Below are 18,883 nucleotides of genomic sequence, written 5' to 3' on the forward strand. Positions count from 1 at the left end.
TTAAATTTTTAACCCAGTCACAAGTTACTTTAATGTACATAATAATTTGTGTAAAAAGTCAGTGACTAGTCGCAGAGTTTATCTAAAGTTATCAAGCCACAATTTCAGTTCAATTTCGATGAAAATTCACTTATTCTCCAGTCATAAAAAATTCTTGAAAAAATCACATTGTGGTAGTCAAAAATTATTGAAAAGTCGCAATTTCACCAAAAAGTCACTAATGAATCTCGAATCTTGTCAAAAGTAAATTAAGACGTCTGGAAAAAGGCACAACGAATGATTGAATAATCACCAATAAAGATCATAATTTTCCTTCAAGCTGGCGAATTTATTTTTTTCTCCAAAATCGACCATAATTTAATGGAAGGGAAAGGAAGGGAGGGGGGATGTTATTTTCCACGATATCATTTCCATAAAAAAATAATTCAATTTTTCAAATTTAAATAATATTTTAAGTCGAGTAGGTATCAGCAATTATTACCAAGTTACACGCGTAATAAGTCGACAATTTGTTTACGATTAATTAAAGCAGATCCGGTTTATAAGCAAGGCAGCATAGCTCGCCTATTCTTTACCCCTTGCTTCATTTTCTTTCGCATATTTTATAATCAATACCGAACTTCGAGCGTATTAATCTATCACATAAAATACTCCCTAGCTAATCTCTAATTTCATTTGCAATGCAACAACCATATTGTTAATTGACGAATTGACGACGAGTGAGTCAAGCTGCATCTCAAAGAGCTGGAAAAAAACCACGCCAAGTAAAGCAGAAAAAAAAAGAGTACCCAGCAAGTACCAAACAGACCAAAACCGAAGCTGTCGTTTTTCCAGCAATAAATTTTCGTATTTAGTAACATATGTAGTATTCGTAGTATAATATACGATAAAAGTACATACGATGAAGAAGCCAAAGAGGGTGAAGGCGAGACGAACCGAGGGGAGTAAAGTCGAGAACAGTGGCTGAGGCCGCGTATACTGGTACAGTAACGCAACGGAAGGTCCTAATTAACTGCCGCTAAGTTCATACATATTCATTACTGGTTATTTACAAACCGTAGGTACGAGTACTCTATAGAGCCTTATGTATTAAACGAAACGTATTCGACGACGTGCACGCAATTTCGTAATATATTTACTCGGGACGCCCGAAGAGAGGTTCTTTTTTTTATTAAAATTTTACCATTTTTACGGTATTTTTATTTTCTTAATAAAATGCCAACCTTTTCCAACCCTTTCGCTTAGCTGTTCGATTTTTTATGGGTAGTCGAATTATTTTAACGAATTTGTGTGCGAAGGTAGAGGTGTGTGTGTAACGACGACCATTCGAGCGGCTACCAGGGCCCAGGGGGAGAGAGCTTTTTGATATATGACCTATTGTTTCGTACTTGTATACTGTAAGAAGGACTCGTGGTGGTATCGAATAAGACCGAGCAGGGAAGTGGAATGTGATGGACGATGGTGAAAATTACCCACTTACCCTACTCGAGTTAATTTTTTTTTCACTTTCGATTTTAAAACTGTTCCGAGTCTCGATTGGAATTGGGACGAGTGAATTTGGTTCGCGAATTGAATTCACGATGAGATGAAATTGTGTCTTAGGAAGAGGGGGAGGGGGGTGTTCGTCGTTATTCGTTAATTTACCAAAGGATTAATTTAAACCGTCACGTTGCTGTTTGCGAACGTATTGTAGTATTTTTGATTAATACAAATCCGCGTGTAGGTATTATACTCGTACGCAGAGAGGAGCAGAGTGCAGCAGCATTATTGTTGTTGTTGTTATTGTTAATGGTGGCTGGTAATCGCGCTATGTCGTGACCATACATAGTTGCGGTGCTACGAGCTCGTTAAGTTTTAAACTTGGAAAGTTTATTACATCTGTCTTGATTTTTAGGTTCAGTTTTGTATGTGTAATTTTTTTTTTTTTCAACTCTAAAACTTGGAATACAAAATTATCATGCTCATGCAATATGCTGCTGCGTCGAATCTCAGCAATGTGTTTTGTCTGCTCCGAGCGAGTGTTTGGGAAAATGATTTGATCATCGGATATGGAAACAGATAGTGTTGAGATAAGCTGTCTCTATTTTTGACGCAGAAGTGTGCGTATCGCTGATAATACAGAAATTTCAACTTTAACGATTCAGTATCTGTACGTTTGTTAGATATGCGTGTACTGTGTAGTATTGTATGCAGTATGGACATGGTCTTAGTCAGAAATTGATAATTTTTACTGATTAGATGTCAAATGCCTCTTGGGATGATGTCGATGTAGCGATAAGGTTCGAAGAACGGAGTGTTTATGGCGTGGATTCGTTTCATGTGTGTTGGGATTGGGATTTCGAAGTGGTGTTTTTTTTTTGCGAATTCATCGTTTTGAAATACGTATTAGGTCAGAAGTGTATTTGAAAAATTAGCAACTCTCGATGTTTCTCGTAGGTCGTGAGATCATCGATTTTTCTTGAAAATTAATTATAATTAATTGTGAGAGAAGAACTGAAAATAATGCAAATTTTCAATCGCAAATAATTGATCTTAATCGAATAATCGAATCTCGCAAATGCAGCTCAAAATACCTACTTCAAAACTGAAAAAAAATCTCTCGAATTGAATGACTTTTGAACGGACTTTGATTTTTCATTTAGATTTCCTTTTATTTGAAAATTGGATTAAAAAGTCACTTTTGATTCATTATAGTGACTTTTCACTAAATTGATACTAATATGAATTGTGACTTTTTAATAACTTTTTGGCAACAATCATGATCTTAAGAAATAAAATAACGACTTTCAACGATTTTTGACTTTTAAACAAGTTCTACGTTTTGTTCAAAAATGACTTCTGACTGAAAAAAGACTAACCAACAATTTCACCACATGGTGGCAATTTTTCTTGCAATATGACTTTCGACTGATATTGTTTTTTTTTTTTTTTTTTTTTTTTAAGGAAATGTGATCAAAATTGTGACTTTTGGAGACTTTTGGCAAGACTTGTGACGTGACTTTCTCACGACTTTTGGTTCAAAATTGTGATTAAATCTCTCCCCCCTCATTTCCCTCCCATTAATTTATAGTGGGTTTTGGAAAGAAAAAATTATCTGAACAGAGAACACATTGAAAACGTTGTAATTATTACTGATTGAAAAATTCGCCTGCCTGAAGTAAAAATTCTGATCTTTCTTGATGATTATTCAATCATTGATTGTGCCTTTTTCCAGACGTCTTAATTTACTTTTGACAAGATTCATCGTGATTCATTATAGTGACTTTTTGGTGAAATTGCGACTTTTCAATAATTTTTGACTACCACAATGGGATTTTTACAAGAATTTTTGATGACTGGAGAATAAGTGAATTTTCAACGAAATTGAACTGGAATTGTGGCTTAATAATTTTAGATAAAATCTGCGACTAGTCACTGACTTTTGACACAAATTATTGTGTACTTTAAAGTAACTTTTGACTGGGTTAAAAATTTGAAAAAAAATTAGAGTAATGATTCTATCTTGGGACATTCGTCAGAATTGTGATTTTTGAAAAATTTTCACAAGACTTTTAAGACTTTTGAATGACATTGAACTTGACTATCAGAATTATGATTTTTCAGAACTATTTTTGACTAATAAATGTAAGTTTTTAGCGACATTTTAGCTATGTAGAATATTTTTGCCAAGATCTGTGACATGTCATTGACTTTGAACTAGAATTGTGACATTTTGATTACATTTGACTGGATTTTTAATTTTTTTTTCAAATATTACCTTCTTTTTTAAAAATTAGAATAGTGAATTTTTTTTAAAATATGACATTTGCCAAAACTGTGACTTTTAAAAAACTTTTGAGTAGAATTGTGAATGTTTTTTTTTAAAACGACTTTCGACTGAAATACTCAATATTTTAATGACACTTGATCAAAATTGTAATTTTGATAGACTGTTGACTGTAGAATAATAAAAATAATTGTGACTTTTCATTAATGACTTTTGACCTGAATTGTGTGGTTTTTTTTTCAAAATTATTTTCGATTGGAATAGTAAATTTTTTGCATAACATTTGCCAATATTGTGACTTTCAAAAGCTTCTGACAATAATTGTGACTCTTCAATGCCTTTTGAATGGAATTGCAATTTTTTTTTGCAAAATGACTTTCGACTGATTTTTTTTTTCTTTAAGGAAATGTGATCAAAATTGTGACTTTTGGAGACTTTTGGCAAGACTTGTGACTTTCTCACGAATTTTGGTTCAAAATTGTGATTTTTAAACAAATATTTTTAATTACATACTAAGTAATTAGAGTATGACATTTGACCAAAATTGACTTCTTATCACTTACTGTGACCTTCAATAACCCTCACCATTATTAATGCAACATTTCTATGACTCTTCACTAGAATATTTAAACTTTTTTTATGACTTTTGGGGTAGAATTGTAAATTTTTTTCAAATGACTTTCGGTTGAAATAGCGATTTTTTGATACAATTTTGTTTAGAATCACTTTCATCAAGATGATTGGCGATTTTTTTCAAATTTTAAAATGGCTTTTGATTGGATCAATGACCTTTGAATGCTTTTTGGCTGAAATTTACGACATTACACGACTTTTGAACAGACTTGTGATTTTTCAACTAATTTTGTTTGGTGATTTTTCATTAAAAATTTCCGTATTTTTCAAAATTGGACTAAACAAGTCACTTTTGATTGACAACTTTTTTCTGGATTTTTTTTCCAGAATAACTTCCGACTGGAAAATTTGACTTTTTAACGACCATTGGCTGGTATTGAGACCTTTTAATGATTTTTGATAAGAATTGTGACTCTTTAATAATTTTTTAGAAACGATTCTGATTTTTTAAAATGAAATTGTGACTTTTAATGACGTTTGACTTTTAAACGAGTTCTGATTTTTGTTCAAACATCTGCACTTCTGACGTTCTGACTGAAAAAGGTACTCACTAAAATATTTCACCATATAATGGAAATTTTTCAATGACTTCCAAGTTTCAACTAAATTGTCGTTTTCAGTGATTTTTGACTAGAATTTTTTTTTCAATAAGTTTCGATTGAAATCACTACTTTTGAATGACCTTCAACTCTCTCGACCAAGTTCTGATTTTTTAAATTGACTTCTGACTGAAAAGATGACTTTTCAACGACATTATAGACCAGCATTATCATGACATTCGATAACTTTTGATTGTACTCGAGACTCCCCAATGACTTTTAACTGGGATTGTGACCAGTTAATGATTTTTAGTCCGGATTGTGATTTTTTACAAAATGACTTTTGAATGAAATAGCGACTGTTTTTATGGCTTTTGAGTGAAATTGTGCTTTTTAATGGCTTTTGAACACAAATGTTGCCTCGATGACTTTTGACAATTTTCACACGGTAATGAATTGTTTTCAAAAAAGAAATAGAAAATTGTTGGATAAAGCCATTATTTTATTATTTTTTTTCGATTTCTTTTAATTTTGGAAAGGCGATCTTCTGACAGAAATTTTTCTGGACTTGGAGGAGAATCGAAAAATGGAAAATTATATGTTTCAAGAAATGTTTTGACTGCTAAAAAATCTTGCTAAATTCTTTAAATTAATTTCTGACTGTTTCCCCAAAAAAGGGCTCAATTTTTATGTTTTTTCCTCGATATTTTGTGTGTATCATACTTGAATACTTAATTGTTTTTCTTTCTTTCTTTGAATTTGATACCAAAGACCCGGAAAAAGTTAACTTTGACCATAAAAATAATCTAAGTGTAGAATAAAATGGCCTGTTCGTTGAAATTTTAAAACTATTGCGTATTTTTTTTACTATTTCTTTCGTAACCGTCGGTCAACGTATCACCAAAAACGGCCTCAATAATATAAAAAGTAAAAAAACAAAACTATTTGTACTTGTTTTAGCCCATCGACTACTCTGATAATCATTTGAAGAGTGATATTCCAAAACTCGCTTTGTCCATTTTCACAACTTTTCAGGAGAGAGGAAAAACAGTTTCCCTTTAAACGGGTAAATTGGCTTTTTAGGCAAGTTTAGCACTTTATTTGGGTGGATTTATGATGTAGGAGTGTAGGTATACATTTCATCCACTAAATACTGCTGAAAAAAATTTCAATAAAAATGGACAAAACGCGTTTCGGAACGTTATTTTTTTTAAAATTTTTAGTGAATTGGCTATTTAGGTGAGTTTAACACCTCATTTTGGTAGGTTGATGAGGTAGGAATGTGAGTTAATACTTCATCTACCAGGTACCACTGAAAACCCAACTTTGATAAAAATGGACAAAGCGAGTTTTGGAATATCACTCTTCATTTTTGAAATGTTGAAAAACGCTGATTTATTACTTCAAATAACCTCGTAGGTAAAAATTTTCTATCGAATTTTTAATGGCTCGCAAGATTAGGTCTTACATGCAATTATTTTTTCCTTTCCAACTTGTACGGATAAGACTATCGTTTATTTACTCAGGTATACGAGTATACTTTTCCGAGAAAAGTGAAATTTTATGTACATAGATACCTCGATTGCTTTCTCGTCGTAGGTACTTTTAGGGTTGAATAATTTTTCTATCAAAATGTACCTAATATTCCTGCATGTAATTTTTCACCGCGAAAGGTATTTTTATGAATATAGGTATATAGCGTGAGAAGCTGCGATGTACATATGCGGCCAGCGATCATAATAAAGACGTGTGTCGGACTCGAGCAAGGCCACCACTTACCACTAAAAACAAACTTTTCGTGGCTCGAACAAGTCGTAATTATTTTTGGACAAATTTCTACGAGGTAAATTAGCTACCCGAGTTGGCTTCTATGGTGTACTGGTACACGAGCCGAGTGCATAAGCACGCTATTTTCCTATATACAACATGAAAACCCAATTTACCTATATATTCTGACTGAGTGATGGCCATCCTACCTTAGACTTTGTTTACGTGTGTTATAAATCTATCTGTATATGGTAGAGGTACAGGGTGCATGGTGAGTAGATTTATAGCCCGAGAATTTGAAAAACAATCTCTCATTGGTCATGGACACCTTGTATATGTATATTCCTCAAGCTGTGTATTTTGCCATCCAGACACGACTATCTTATTAGAAACAGACGAATGTTATGACCTAATGCAATAAGTAGAAGCAAAAAGAATCGAGAAAAATATGATCTACTGATAGAGATAACAGACACCATTCAGAATTAGAAATCGATCCACAAGAGCAACTAACGAGAGTGCTACCGGTGTATTCTCTACTCTTGTATGTACAATACGTTGTGCTTTCGTTTATACAGTAGTATAGGTACCTAACCTATACCTATATATTGTAGACATATCTAAATTGCAACATCACCTACTTGCGATGCTCAAGAAAAGAGAGAAAAAAAACACCTAAAGAAAGAAAGATCGAAAAGGAAAAAAAGAAGGTATATAAAGATGCGATAGAAAAAGATGGTCTGAACTTAATTAAAGGAAATTATTCAGTACATAAACAACAACAACAGCACAACTCGTACCTATAGAGCCAGGCAGAGAGGTAGAGGTATAGGACGGCTATTTAAATCATAAAAGTATCAATTATTCGAATTAGTAGTGCACAAATCGTTCTTCAAACAACATGGTAGAAATAAAACTAGATTCACGCGGATTGCTGCGTAATACGCGCGATGTGCGGTATATACTCGTATTATGAGAACCATTGCGAAGCGACGCGACCAAAGAAGAGATGCTACATCGCTCGATTTAATTTTCCGTCCACACCGCCACCGCAGACGTCCGCACACTCCGCACACAGAAACAAGCGCGTAAGAAAATTTCGTGAAGTAGTGCAGAAAAACGCAGACAAAAGAGATAAGCTTTCGAAAGAAGAAAATCAGACGGACGGCGAAAATAAAACGCGAAAAAATCAAATAAAAATAACGCAGCAAATTATAAATAAACTAGGATTGTATAAGGAGATGGAAATGAATTCAGCAGGCAGGGTTTTGAGTAGTGGTGGGGTTGGGGGGGGGGGTTGATTCTTTCACGAACCCAAAAATACGAGATCAAACAAAAATATATCCGTGTTGTTGAGGGAACATCTCGAATTTCGTTGACCTCAGTTTCAACCAATCTTATACAATTTTGGAAGAATTAGATAAACTTGAAAAACTACATAAATCGTAATCAACATTTTTTGAAATGCTGACGAATTTCTAAGAATCCAAAATCCGATTGAAAAAGATCATTTTTTGGTAGAAATGATGAAAATTTGTTTTTGACTTAATGCTGATCTCATGATACTAAATTCCACCTATTTTTGTGTTTTTTTTTTTTACCCACCAGAAAGACTTTCGGTTTTATAACTTATGGTTCGGAAATTGATTTAGGGGGGGGGGGTTGAGCACCAGAAAAACTAGGAATAGGTCAAAAAAATCCAAAAAGTGAACTTTTTCTGTCTTCGAAGTTTCTATTGAAAAACTTGGAGTAGTTTTCGAAACTTAAGATACAAAATTGATGGTTATATAGACTTATTGAGATTTAATGAATTGATTTTTTTGACTGAGAAGCTGTCAATGAAATTGATAAATCAGATCTAAAATTATCAAAAGTTCAAAAATTTCACCCCAAAAGTTGATTGAACTCGTCGTGATTTTTTTTCGCTTGAAAAGAAATTAGACTACTTATTTTTTTGAAGTGGAAGAGAGGGGAGGGGAGGGAACGGAGGGAGAGTGAAATTATTAAAAATAACTGGGAAATTAAATTTTTTGAGTTTGATATTTATCTATCAAAAAATTTGTCTCAAAACTGAGTAAATCAAATAAAATTCTAACGATTTTTTTCCTATTTTTTTTATCCAGAAAGAGTGTATTTTTAGATTCGGAGGGAGAGGGGAGGATGAAGATTTAGAAGACTGAAAATTTTCAAGAGAAACAATGAAATTGAGAACTTGAATTCTGCTGTTGCGGATTGATCCAGAAAAAAAGTAGCTAAAAAATTGAAAAAAATATGATTCGATTGAACGATTTTGTCATGATTATTTTGTTTTTTTACCCTAAAAGAAAGTACGATTCATTTTTCTTAGGAGGTGGGAGGGGGCTCAAAAAGAAGTACACAAAATTTGAAATTCTGAAGAAAAAGTGAAAAACTGTAATTTTTTTAATTCGATTCTGATTTTGACTAAATTTCTGGATTTTTCATACCAAAAATTCGATTTTTTTTTGGGGGGGGGGAGATGAGATACAGAACTGGAAAATTGAAAGGAAATAAGGTTACATTTTCAATTTTATTAGTACGGTTTTGAGTCGGGAAATTGTCTGCAAATCAATTGAACAAGGACTCGAATGATTTTCTAATTTTTTCAATTTTTTGAGGTGGAGGAGGAGGGGGGGGGGTCCGCGAAAGAGAAAAAAATCTGCAAAACTGAAATATTAGTGAAAAAAGGCCAAGAAATTGAATTTTGTGAATTTGATATTTACTTATAAAATTGTCTCAGAATCAAATAAAATAGCACTTTTTTGTATTTTTTTTTCTGAAAAAATGTGAATAATTTTTTTTGGAGGGAGGGGGGTGTGAAGGAGGGAGGGAGGCCCGGGAAATTGAAAAATTGATTGCAGAACCGTAAAGAACTCTGATTTTGACAATATTTGGATTAATCAGAAAATTCAAAATTTTCTGAAATATGATTTTAATGATTTGTTATTCCTTCTCGAAGTAAATAAATGAGACCGATTATTTTTTAGTTGGGGGAGGGGAAGGGAGAGGAGTTCCACAAAGCCGATGTATCGAGGAAAAAAACAATAAATAATTTCAATTTTGCTTGTTTGGTGTTCATCCAGAAAATGGCCTGTGATTTTTTTTTTGGGGGGGGGGGTGTGTGTGAAAGAATGGTCTTCAAAATTGAAGAATTGAGATGAGTGGAGAAAACTTTAATTTATTGTGATTTGATTATTGGGAGGGGAGGGGGGGTGAAGAGGAAAGTATACAAAATCTTTTCGTGATTTGGTTTGAAATAAAAAAATGTCTGAAAATTGAATAAAATATTGCTTGCTTCTTAGAGTTTCTTGTGTATTTTACACATAAAAAATGTGATGATTTTTTTATGGGGTGGGTGGTAGAGAGGGAAGGAAGGGGCAGAGCTAGAAAGTTTAAAAACTGGGAAATTTCAAGATCTTTAAAATTTTCCTAATTTACGTTCACACAGAAAATTGTTTTTTTTTTTTTTTTTTTTTTTTTGTTAGAGAGAGAGAAATTTAATGGAAAAATATGTTTTTGACATTTAGGTGGGGGGGCTGAAGGATGGAAGAACAGATGAAATTGAAAAAATAAGTTCGAAAATAAATTAATTCGTCAAGAAAATTTTCGCAAAATTAAATCGAAATTATTTTTTAAAAAATACGATTGTTTTTTTTAGAGCGGGGGGGGGGTGAGAGGTCTACAAATTGAAAAATTGGGCTAAGACGAGCAAAAAACTTCAATTTTAGGTTCACCAATTCGAATTAAACCAGAAAATTGTCTGAAAATTGAAGAAAATCTTTCGAACGAATTTTTTAATATTTTTGATCCAGGAAAGAAATTTGATTGATTTTTGAATTTTGAGGAGGGGGAGGGGTAGAATAGAGGTTTAAAAAACCAAAAAATTGATTAGAAAAAATTCGAGAAATCCAATTTTGAAAATTCTATGTCACCTCGTCATTTTATTCCTTGAAAAAACCCACCAATCTATAAAATGTTACCCATTGAGTTTTTGAAAAACATTTTTCGAAAATTTTAATTTGGTTTCTTTCCACTCATTTTTTTCTGCTCAGTCTTCACAGTTTGAACCAATATTATCACGTAACCCGTGCCCTTTATAAGACCTCAACTTATCATCGCACAGTCAGTATACCCCCAACGTAGTTCGTAATCTTTCCAAAGTTCGAAAACGAAAACACACACGCATACGGAATGCTCATTGCTCATTGTACTCGTACCTAATCGACTCGAAAAAAAAAAGTAAATAAGCTGTCCATGTCGAAAACATATCGATAATTTTTTTTCAAAACTGAGCAACCTTATTGACAGGTGAAGGGTTGAGAAGGGAGTCGAACGATATTACCAAACGAAGGCGGCGATTCTTTCTAACTCTTTGAAAATTTCATCGAGTTATGATAAGGTGTGGTTTTTACGAGCGTTGGTAAGTTTATTTTCAAGTGTAGATATGTCAAGTACTACTTGGGTTCTGCCCCATGGCGAACACGATAATGCAAAAATGGCCGAGTCGATTGTCATATCGGTTTTGAAAATTGGTTGTCATATCGTCTTGTCATTTAACTTGTTTCACCCAGTTTTGTCCTAGAAAAGTCATGCTGGTCTCACCGAAGGATATTGCGATAGGTTTGGTCAAGTTGTGCGAAGCTTTACTAGAGGCACACGTGGCAGAATTTGGACAGCTGTCCTCTTTTTTATGCCTTGGGACGAGTTTAGGTTCAAAAACTGAAGGGAAAGTTGAGGTTTAACGCTGTTTAGAAATTTTTGAATTTTTCGAAGTGAAGATTTTTGTGCTGATTTTGAAAAAAATAAACTAGAGAGTTCGATTGGTGCCCAAAATATGGGTACTATCCAAGTGTCTAAACATTTTGAGCATTTTGTGTTTGGAAAAAATGCCTCAAAACCCTCCAATTTGATGATTCATTTCGATAGTTATCCTCAAAATTGGGAGAGGGGAGATAGAGGGGGGAATACCCTGCAAATGATATTCATTTCCTCGAGAAATTCGATACGATTGAGAAAAGGAAAGGATAGAAGGGTTGAAAAAAATCAAAAAAAGCGAAGAAAAATAAATAAAAATAATAAAATTAAAAATAAAATAAAAATAAAATAAACGAAAAAATAAAAATAATAATAAAAAAAAATAACGAGGATTAAAAGCGTAAAACAAAATCTTACCGGCGCTAGTTCTTGATTTATTTCTAGACGTCGTCGAAGAAGACGATTTACCTAAATGATTCAACGAATTCGGAGACGAGGCCGAATTAGCCGTATGCTTGGACGACGGTGAGAACATGGACGAGGACGAGGAATGATGCGAATGATGGTGAAACGAGGAATAAGGAGGATAGGAATCTTGATAAGGTTGATACGCAGGAACCATATGCGAAGAGGAACTATTTGGGGAGGCGCTACCAGAAGATGAATTTGTACCTTCTCTTTGTTTGGAAGAAACCGAATTCAGCATCGGTTTGATATCGCAAGAGCCGCTCTGCTCCGGATGCAGGAATACGCCCATGGAAGCGGCGTGAGCGATGGCGTTCGTATACTCGTTGGACGAGGTGGACGTGGACGTCTGTATGGTGGACGTTGCGGTCACCGAGTCGGGCGTCGCGTCTTTGGGCGGCGTCGGCGGAAAGCTGAACATAGGATGCGACGATGAACTGGAATGCTGGTGTTCGGATTTGGTTAAGGGTTCGTCGTTGCCTCCGCCACCCCCGCTGTTGCCACCACTACCTCCGCCACTGCCGCCGGTGCCGTTGAATGCAGAGCACCAACTACTGCCGAAGCTGTTGCCGTGGGGAGATTGCTTGGTGTCTGAGGATGAGACGGAGCTTTGGCTCAGCCAAGGGTGCAGCGAGCTGTGGTGAGCGAAATGGTGAGGTCGGCAGACGCCTCTGGATGCTGCGGCTGCTGCTGTGAACAGATCCAAAAAACACATCATAGGTTAGTGTCTTGGACTTGGGTATTTTCAAAAAATTATACGAGTCTACTACTAACATAAAGGTGGGCAGATTTTGGGCTATTTATTGGACTCCCATCTCGTAGTCTTGGGTACCTATTGTGAGAAGACGTGCATGATGCACGTGTCCATGTGTGGCACGCGACCGACCACTTTTCACATGTACACCCGAAGAGGTTTAATACACAGTATCAGAGGAGAGAACTCAACAATCAGCATAGCATTAGTACCTACCTAGTACGAGTAATCGAGTATATGTACGCGGATACCGGTTAATTTAATATTTCGGCGTGGTTTTCATTTAACAAAGGTCAGTTTTTTCTTCGCTTTGAAATCAGCTGGCCCCGTTACCAGTACACCTGTCTCTCACTCGGGTCGCAATCTTGCCAACACCGTACCGGAAGTCACATATATCATAGATGATACGTCTAAATACCTACGCGGCCGTGCTGCACAATTCACTACCTATATATAAAACAATGCACCTGTACGATTCAGCTGAAATTAGCCGGCTTTTTTGTCTATATTAACTCGGAATCGTACACCCCCCCCCCTTCATCGGACTTGGTCGACTCGGCGCTTGGACATGTCTTCGATGTATGCACTTGTACTTATTTTGTGCTGGTTGTATTGTGAATTTTTGTTGGTGTAGAAATGTGCATGCGTGAGGAATTTTGTCGAAATGAATTCATTAATTTGGATAGTTTTTATGGAACTTTGAAAATGTGGAATCTCCAGAATTTTGCTGAAGGGTTCAGAACGACTAGAAACTAAGTCCTATCGACTTGGTATGTTGAAGTTGGAGGAATATGGAGTGAATTTTCGCTTTTCCAATTTCATTGGGTAGGATTTTGACGGAATTTCAACTTTCAAAAATCTATTCCGGAGGCTCCAGAACTATATGAGACGATTTTAAACCATTTATAATCGATTCGAGGGAAGAGGAGGGTGGGGGGCACACTTGAGCTTTCTCGGTCAATTTGAAAATTCAGCAAAAATCGAAAATTGGACTTCCAGCTCCTGAATTATTGCTATAATAATATGTTATTTCATTTTGAGTCATTCCTCGTCAATTGGACCAAGAAGTGGTAGGGGGGTTCGGCGATTTTTTTGAAATTTTTCCTGTGGAAAGACCTTTTGAAGGGATGACTAATGGCGCAAATCGCAGCACTCTAGCCCATTTTCAAAGGCAGCCAGGGGGTGTCAAAGTTTTGAGTGAACATAAAATATCATCCATTTCAGCAGTGGATTACTCGATAACCGCGATACCTACCAAAATGGAACATTTTCCCATAGTTAGGGGTTTCGTAAGGCTTTTTGGTGATATCATAAAAATCAGTGTTGCCACCTTTTTTCGTACAAAAAATTAGCTCAAAAAGTTTCAAAACGTAGTTTTCATACTGTTCCGACTCTCAAAAATTCTGAAAAAAATATATTATGGACAACTTTTCATGCTGAACGACATATTAAAAAATTGGGATGGTAACATGTTGCAAAGTTGATTTTAAAAAATTCAAAGTTTGCGAAAAAATGCGATTTTTTGACTTAAAACATGAAAAAAAGTTTTGATAGGAGAAGTTGACCCATTTGACGCATATTTTTACGTATCTGTTGAAAAAGTTGAAAAAACCTGTTCACTCAATGAAATGAACTCCTCACAAAAAAATCAAAATTTGAAAAAATTCAATTTGCAATTTCAAACATCAAAAAAAGTTTAAATTTATTCAGTTGTCTTATTTTGACCTCTTTCTGACGTATTTACTGAAAAAGTTGATAAAAATTACACTCGCAACAAAACAATAAAAATTCGTTCATTTTTTGAATTTTTTCGAATTTTGATTTTTTTGTGAGGAGTTCATTTCATTGAGTCAACAGGTTTTTTCAACTCTGAAATTTTGATCCGAAAATCTAAACAAAAATTTGACCTATAATTGAAGGGAATTTCAAAAATTTAAAAGCTCTTCAAATTTTGATTTTTTTTTCAATTTCCCAAAAATTGGATCGTATTTAGTTTTAAGTGTTGGCAAAATGAAAACAACTCAGAAATTTCAATCAATCGCAGCTTCCTCAGTTTTGAAGACGAAGTTGAATATTGAATAAGATTTTTTAAATACTATTTCTGAAAATTCTGCAACATATTGCAAATTGATTCAATTCATCTGCAATATTTGAGGAATTCTGCGACCTTTGAGAATCATTGAATCAATGTAGAATGCCCCCATTTTGATATTTTCGTTCTTTTCAGTGAAGGTTCAGAAGATTTATTACGTAAAAGGCCAGAAAACGTCAAAAATTACCCCAAAATTACCTCTCAGCTGTACAATTCATTTTTCGAGAATTATAATTATTTTTTTATTTTTAATATATTTAATTTGAGGCCTTGGAAATGTCAAAATTTGATCCAAATAAAGTGCTTAACATGAAATTTGGTCCAAATTCAATATATTTGACCTCTTCAATGAGTTAGTGATGATTTCGAACCTTCTTTGGATCTTCCAGCCAATTTTTCAAGAATACCTACCTCTATAAGTCCGAAAATTCGAACATTTGCCAAAGATTTCCAAGCTCCTCAAAAACTGCTATAAATTGTAGAGGAAGGGGGGATAGGAATGGAGAATGAAATGTGAATCAATTACATCGAATTTGTATAGTTCTAATTAATAAAATTTAATTTTCAAAGATTTATCAAAGTTCAAAATGAAATTTAGCACCTGAATTTTACACTGTGGAGTATTTTTGAATGCTCTCTCATTGTCTTCTAAATTCAATGAAAAATCACAGAAATTTCAATTAGGTGCTGATTATATGTATAAATGGTTTTATTGAAAAACGACAGATGAACTTTTCATTCATGTTATTTTATGTTTTTCAATTACCATAAATGAGCCTTGAAAGTCAAAATATGAGATTCGATAGTAAAAATATTTGCCTGGAAATGTATTTTTGGATTTTTTTAAACGATTTCTGATTTTCGGTTCAAAAATTTTCTGAGAAGAGGGGGTGAGGGGGGACTGAAAACAGGATGTGAATCAATCACATCGCATTTGCATAATTATGGTCTTTGTTGAGAGGAAAAATTTAATTTTCAAAAATTTATCAAAGTTCAAAATGCAATTTAGCTTTCTAAATTTTACACAGTGGAATATATTTCTGAATGTTTTCTCGTTCAATATTTCTTTAGTTTCGAACTAAAATTAATTTTTCAAGTCGAAATTTCTTCTCTTTGAATTCTTCTGTGTCATCACTTAGATTCCTGTGAATTCGAAAAAAAACAACAAAAGTTAAAAACTGGAGGGGGGGTTATTTTTTTCATTTTTTTTTTTTTTTCAACAACAAAGATAGTACAATCTTACGTGATTAATCATAAATTAGTACTAGTTTTTAGGAGAAAATTTTACGAGGCGGGGGGGGGGGGTTACAACCCATTGACTGGATCCCTAATAGTTCTTTCATTTGATTGAAAAAATAATTTTCGGGAGAACTGCTCGTTACTCAGAAGTGTGTTTCAGCTCAAAGGGCCCATGAAATTTCATCAAGTCTGAAAATCTTATATTTTGGTCATACTATTTCGTAACCTCGTTTTGTTCTGAAAAAGTTCATTTTTGAGAGAACACATTGTCAAAAGAAAAAAAAAAAGGTAAAAAAATGTCAAAGTGCGATTATAAAGCAAGTGGGCTCCAAAATGCAAGGATATCTGGGGTCTTTTGTTTTTCATTTTGAAATTCAAACAGAACATTTGTCCACAGTTATAGAGCTGCTCGTTGGTAAATTTTGACATTTCGTATAGTTTTTTGAAAATGTGGACCTCTCCAAATACTACCCAGGTGACCAGAAATGTCAGCTTTTTGAATAATAAATGCCTATTTGATTTTTCTATCATTATTTATCCAGTTTCTTGGACCTTGTAGGGAAATTTAAATTCTCTCAAGAACCTCAAATTTTCGAGTGAATTCAGTTTTTTGGTAAGGTTTTCATACTTGACGTAGGTAGTGGAAAAATGAATCAAATCGATCATGATATGATTACTTATTTATTTTAAATTTTTTTGGAAAATGGTAGAAATGGGCTGTGATGATCTTGGGAAAGGAGAAAGGGGCAACTCACAAATGAAACTTTTGTTTTCATTATTCCATTCGAGAACTTTCTCCTAGAAAAACAAATTTAAAAAAAAAATGAAATGGTTCAGTTCTGCAGTTTGATTGAACTTGACATGAAATTGTTCCCGATGCTGAAATATTTTCGTAATACAGTTTTGGAATTCGGATCTTCTCAGATCCATAATATGAAGTCAATGTTTCGCATCGATTTGCTCCAGACCCAGTAAAAACTTATGACAACGATAACTTCATTAATACATTATTTTACTCATACACGTCGAGTAAATCCTATACAGTTACCTCTTGCTCGCGTTTACGTTCAAGGTTACAAACGATAAAAATTTTCTCGTGCTGATTTTGGACATTAACGTGAATAATGACGTAGTTGTTATTATCTAACGAATGCCAAGTACACACATATACAAACAAATACGTATTGTACTTCCACAAAAGTGTACTTTCCAACAAAAAATTAACTTCTTCCTGTATACTTACTGGCGACCAAAACACACCATGGACACCAAAAAAAAAAAAAGAGTCAGGGGCGTCATCTCATCAGTATAGAAAAATTTCATACGGTCATTACCTATACCTACGATGATGGGCAGAAGTACGAGTACCTGTGGCAAGTACACACTGTTATAAGACCATAAACAAACAGACACATTCGCTTTTTACTCGGCTTTGTTTTTTTAACCATCGCGATGATTCCCACCTTTCACGATGAGGTAAAAATGAAAAGAAAAAAAAAAGTGACGCGAACATGGCGACTGTATCAACCAGCAAGTAAGCGGTGACCAACGAGAATGTTTTGATGAAATGATGTGGGAGCATGTCCACGTCCTTCGATGCCATAATTTCGTATATCTAGCATAGTCTTATAGTCTGTGTAGTGAAAGAGATAGCGTATAGGAATTTTTAACAGATAATCATCGGGCTATGGCTGCAGCATAATACCGACTAAGTTTATAATAAGCAGATGCGGAGAGAATATAAGATGGTAATGTGCGTAGGATGTTGATTGTTGATGCGGTGGCGATGGCGATGGCGCGAGCGCCGCAAATTTCGCGTTGAAAGCAATTCGAGTCGATGAGATGACCGAAGACCGAACACCGAAGCGTATTAATCTTCCAATGCTGACTTGGACTATTCAGATTTTAGGTTGACTAAGGGAAAAAGCGCCATCGCCAGCGCCACTTGAAAAATAATCTCTGCCTCTTTTCTTCTCCTCAACTGCTCCTCACACACACTCACACATGTACATGCTTCAGGGCCTACGTAAACGTATGTACCTATACCTATGTATCGTGAAATTTTCATATTATATCGAGAAAACTGGTTTATTACATTTTAGCGTGGCAGAAAGAACGCGCCAATATCGTCGACATGTCGTCTCGTTAGTAACGGGCCAACGCAGAAGCAAAAAAATCAACCTAAAGCGATCAACCGCGTTAATTATTAATCCGGCCAGTCCTTAGTATTATGATAACTTGATCGTGTTGACAGCTTACACGAATAATATCTCTCTTTCTCTCTCTCTCTATACCGACCAACGATTTAATATCTCTGTATAATAAGTCGTCGTCGTCGTCACTATTGCCAATTGCCTGGTATCATTGCTTCTCTCTAATTCACACATTATTCATCATCATCATCATCATCATCATCATCATCAGTGATACGCGAGCATTCGAATAGAAAAAAACTGACGTCGGTTGAGGATAATTCTTCAGTGACCCATCTTCATCGTGGCAAGTTCGCGATTCCAATTCACTTCTCCAGAATAGAGTTCGATTGAACGAAAAATGTGACAAAAATCATTTCGACGAGCACATAAAATTCCACTAAGTATTTATATTGGAATAAAATACGTAGAATTTTTCAACCTTTGGGTAAAATATTCAATTATGTACTTCATTTCCTAATCATTTTTGCTAGAATTAAGTTGGTGGAGGAGGAGGAGAAGGGGTATCGTCAAAATTGTCTTTTTCTACCTATACTCAGAATTCGAACCAAAAATTGTAGCCCTACCACTCGGCACTCCTCGAGGTCTGAGTTCGCATTTCACCCAATTAATTTTTGACACTAAATGAGTAAGAAAAAATTC

At 34.6% G+C, this 18,883-nt stretch overlaps 1 protein-coding gene across 4 annotated transcripts in view; it reads right to left on the reverse strand.

Moving 5' to 3' along the window:
* Positions 1-18,883, reverse strand: part of grn (grain) — a 136,914-nt gene that overhangs the window by 73,590 nt on the left and 44,441 nt on the right. For 2 of the 4 annotated variants that reach the window (XM_065368745.1, XM_065368742.1), the window contains exon 3: positions 11,896-12,633. In XM_065368745.1, coding sequence (XP_065224817.1) covers positions 11,896-12,633 — 738 coding nt within the window. The remainder of the gene's footprint in view (positions 1-11,895; positions 12,634-18,883) is intronic. The other 2 variants (XM_065368744.1, XM_065368746.1) reach the window with 2 other exon arrangements.

This window comes from Planococcus citri, chromosome 5 (genome assembly GCF_950023065.1).
Source record: "Planococcus citri chromosome 5, ihPlaCitr1.1, whole genome shotgun sequence".
Classification (NCBI taxonomy): domain Eukaryota; kingdom Metazoa; phylum Arthropoda; class Insecta; order Hemiptera; family Pseudococcidae; genus Planococcus; species Planococcus citri.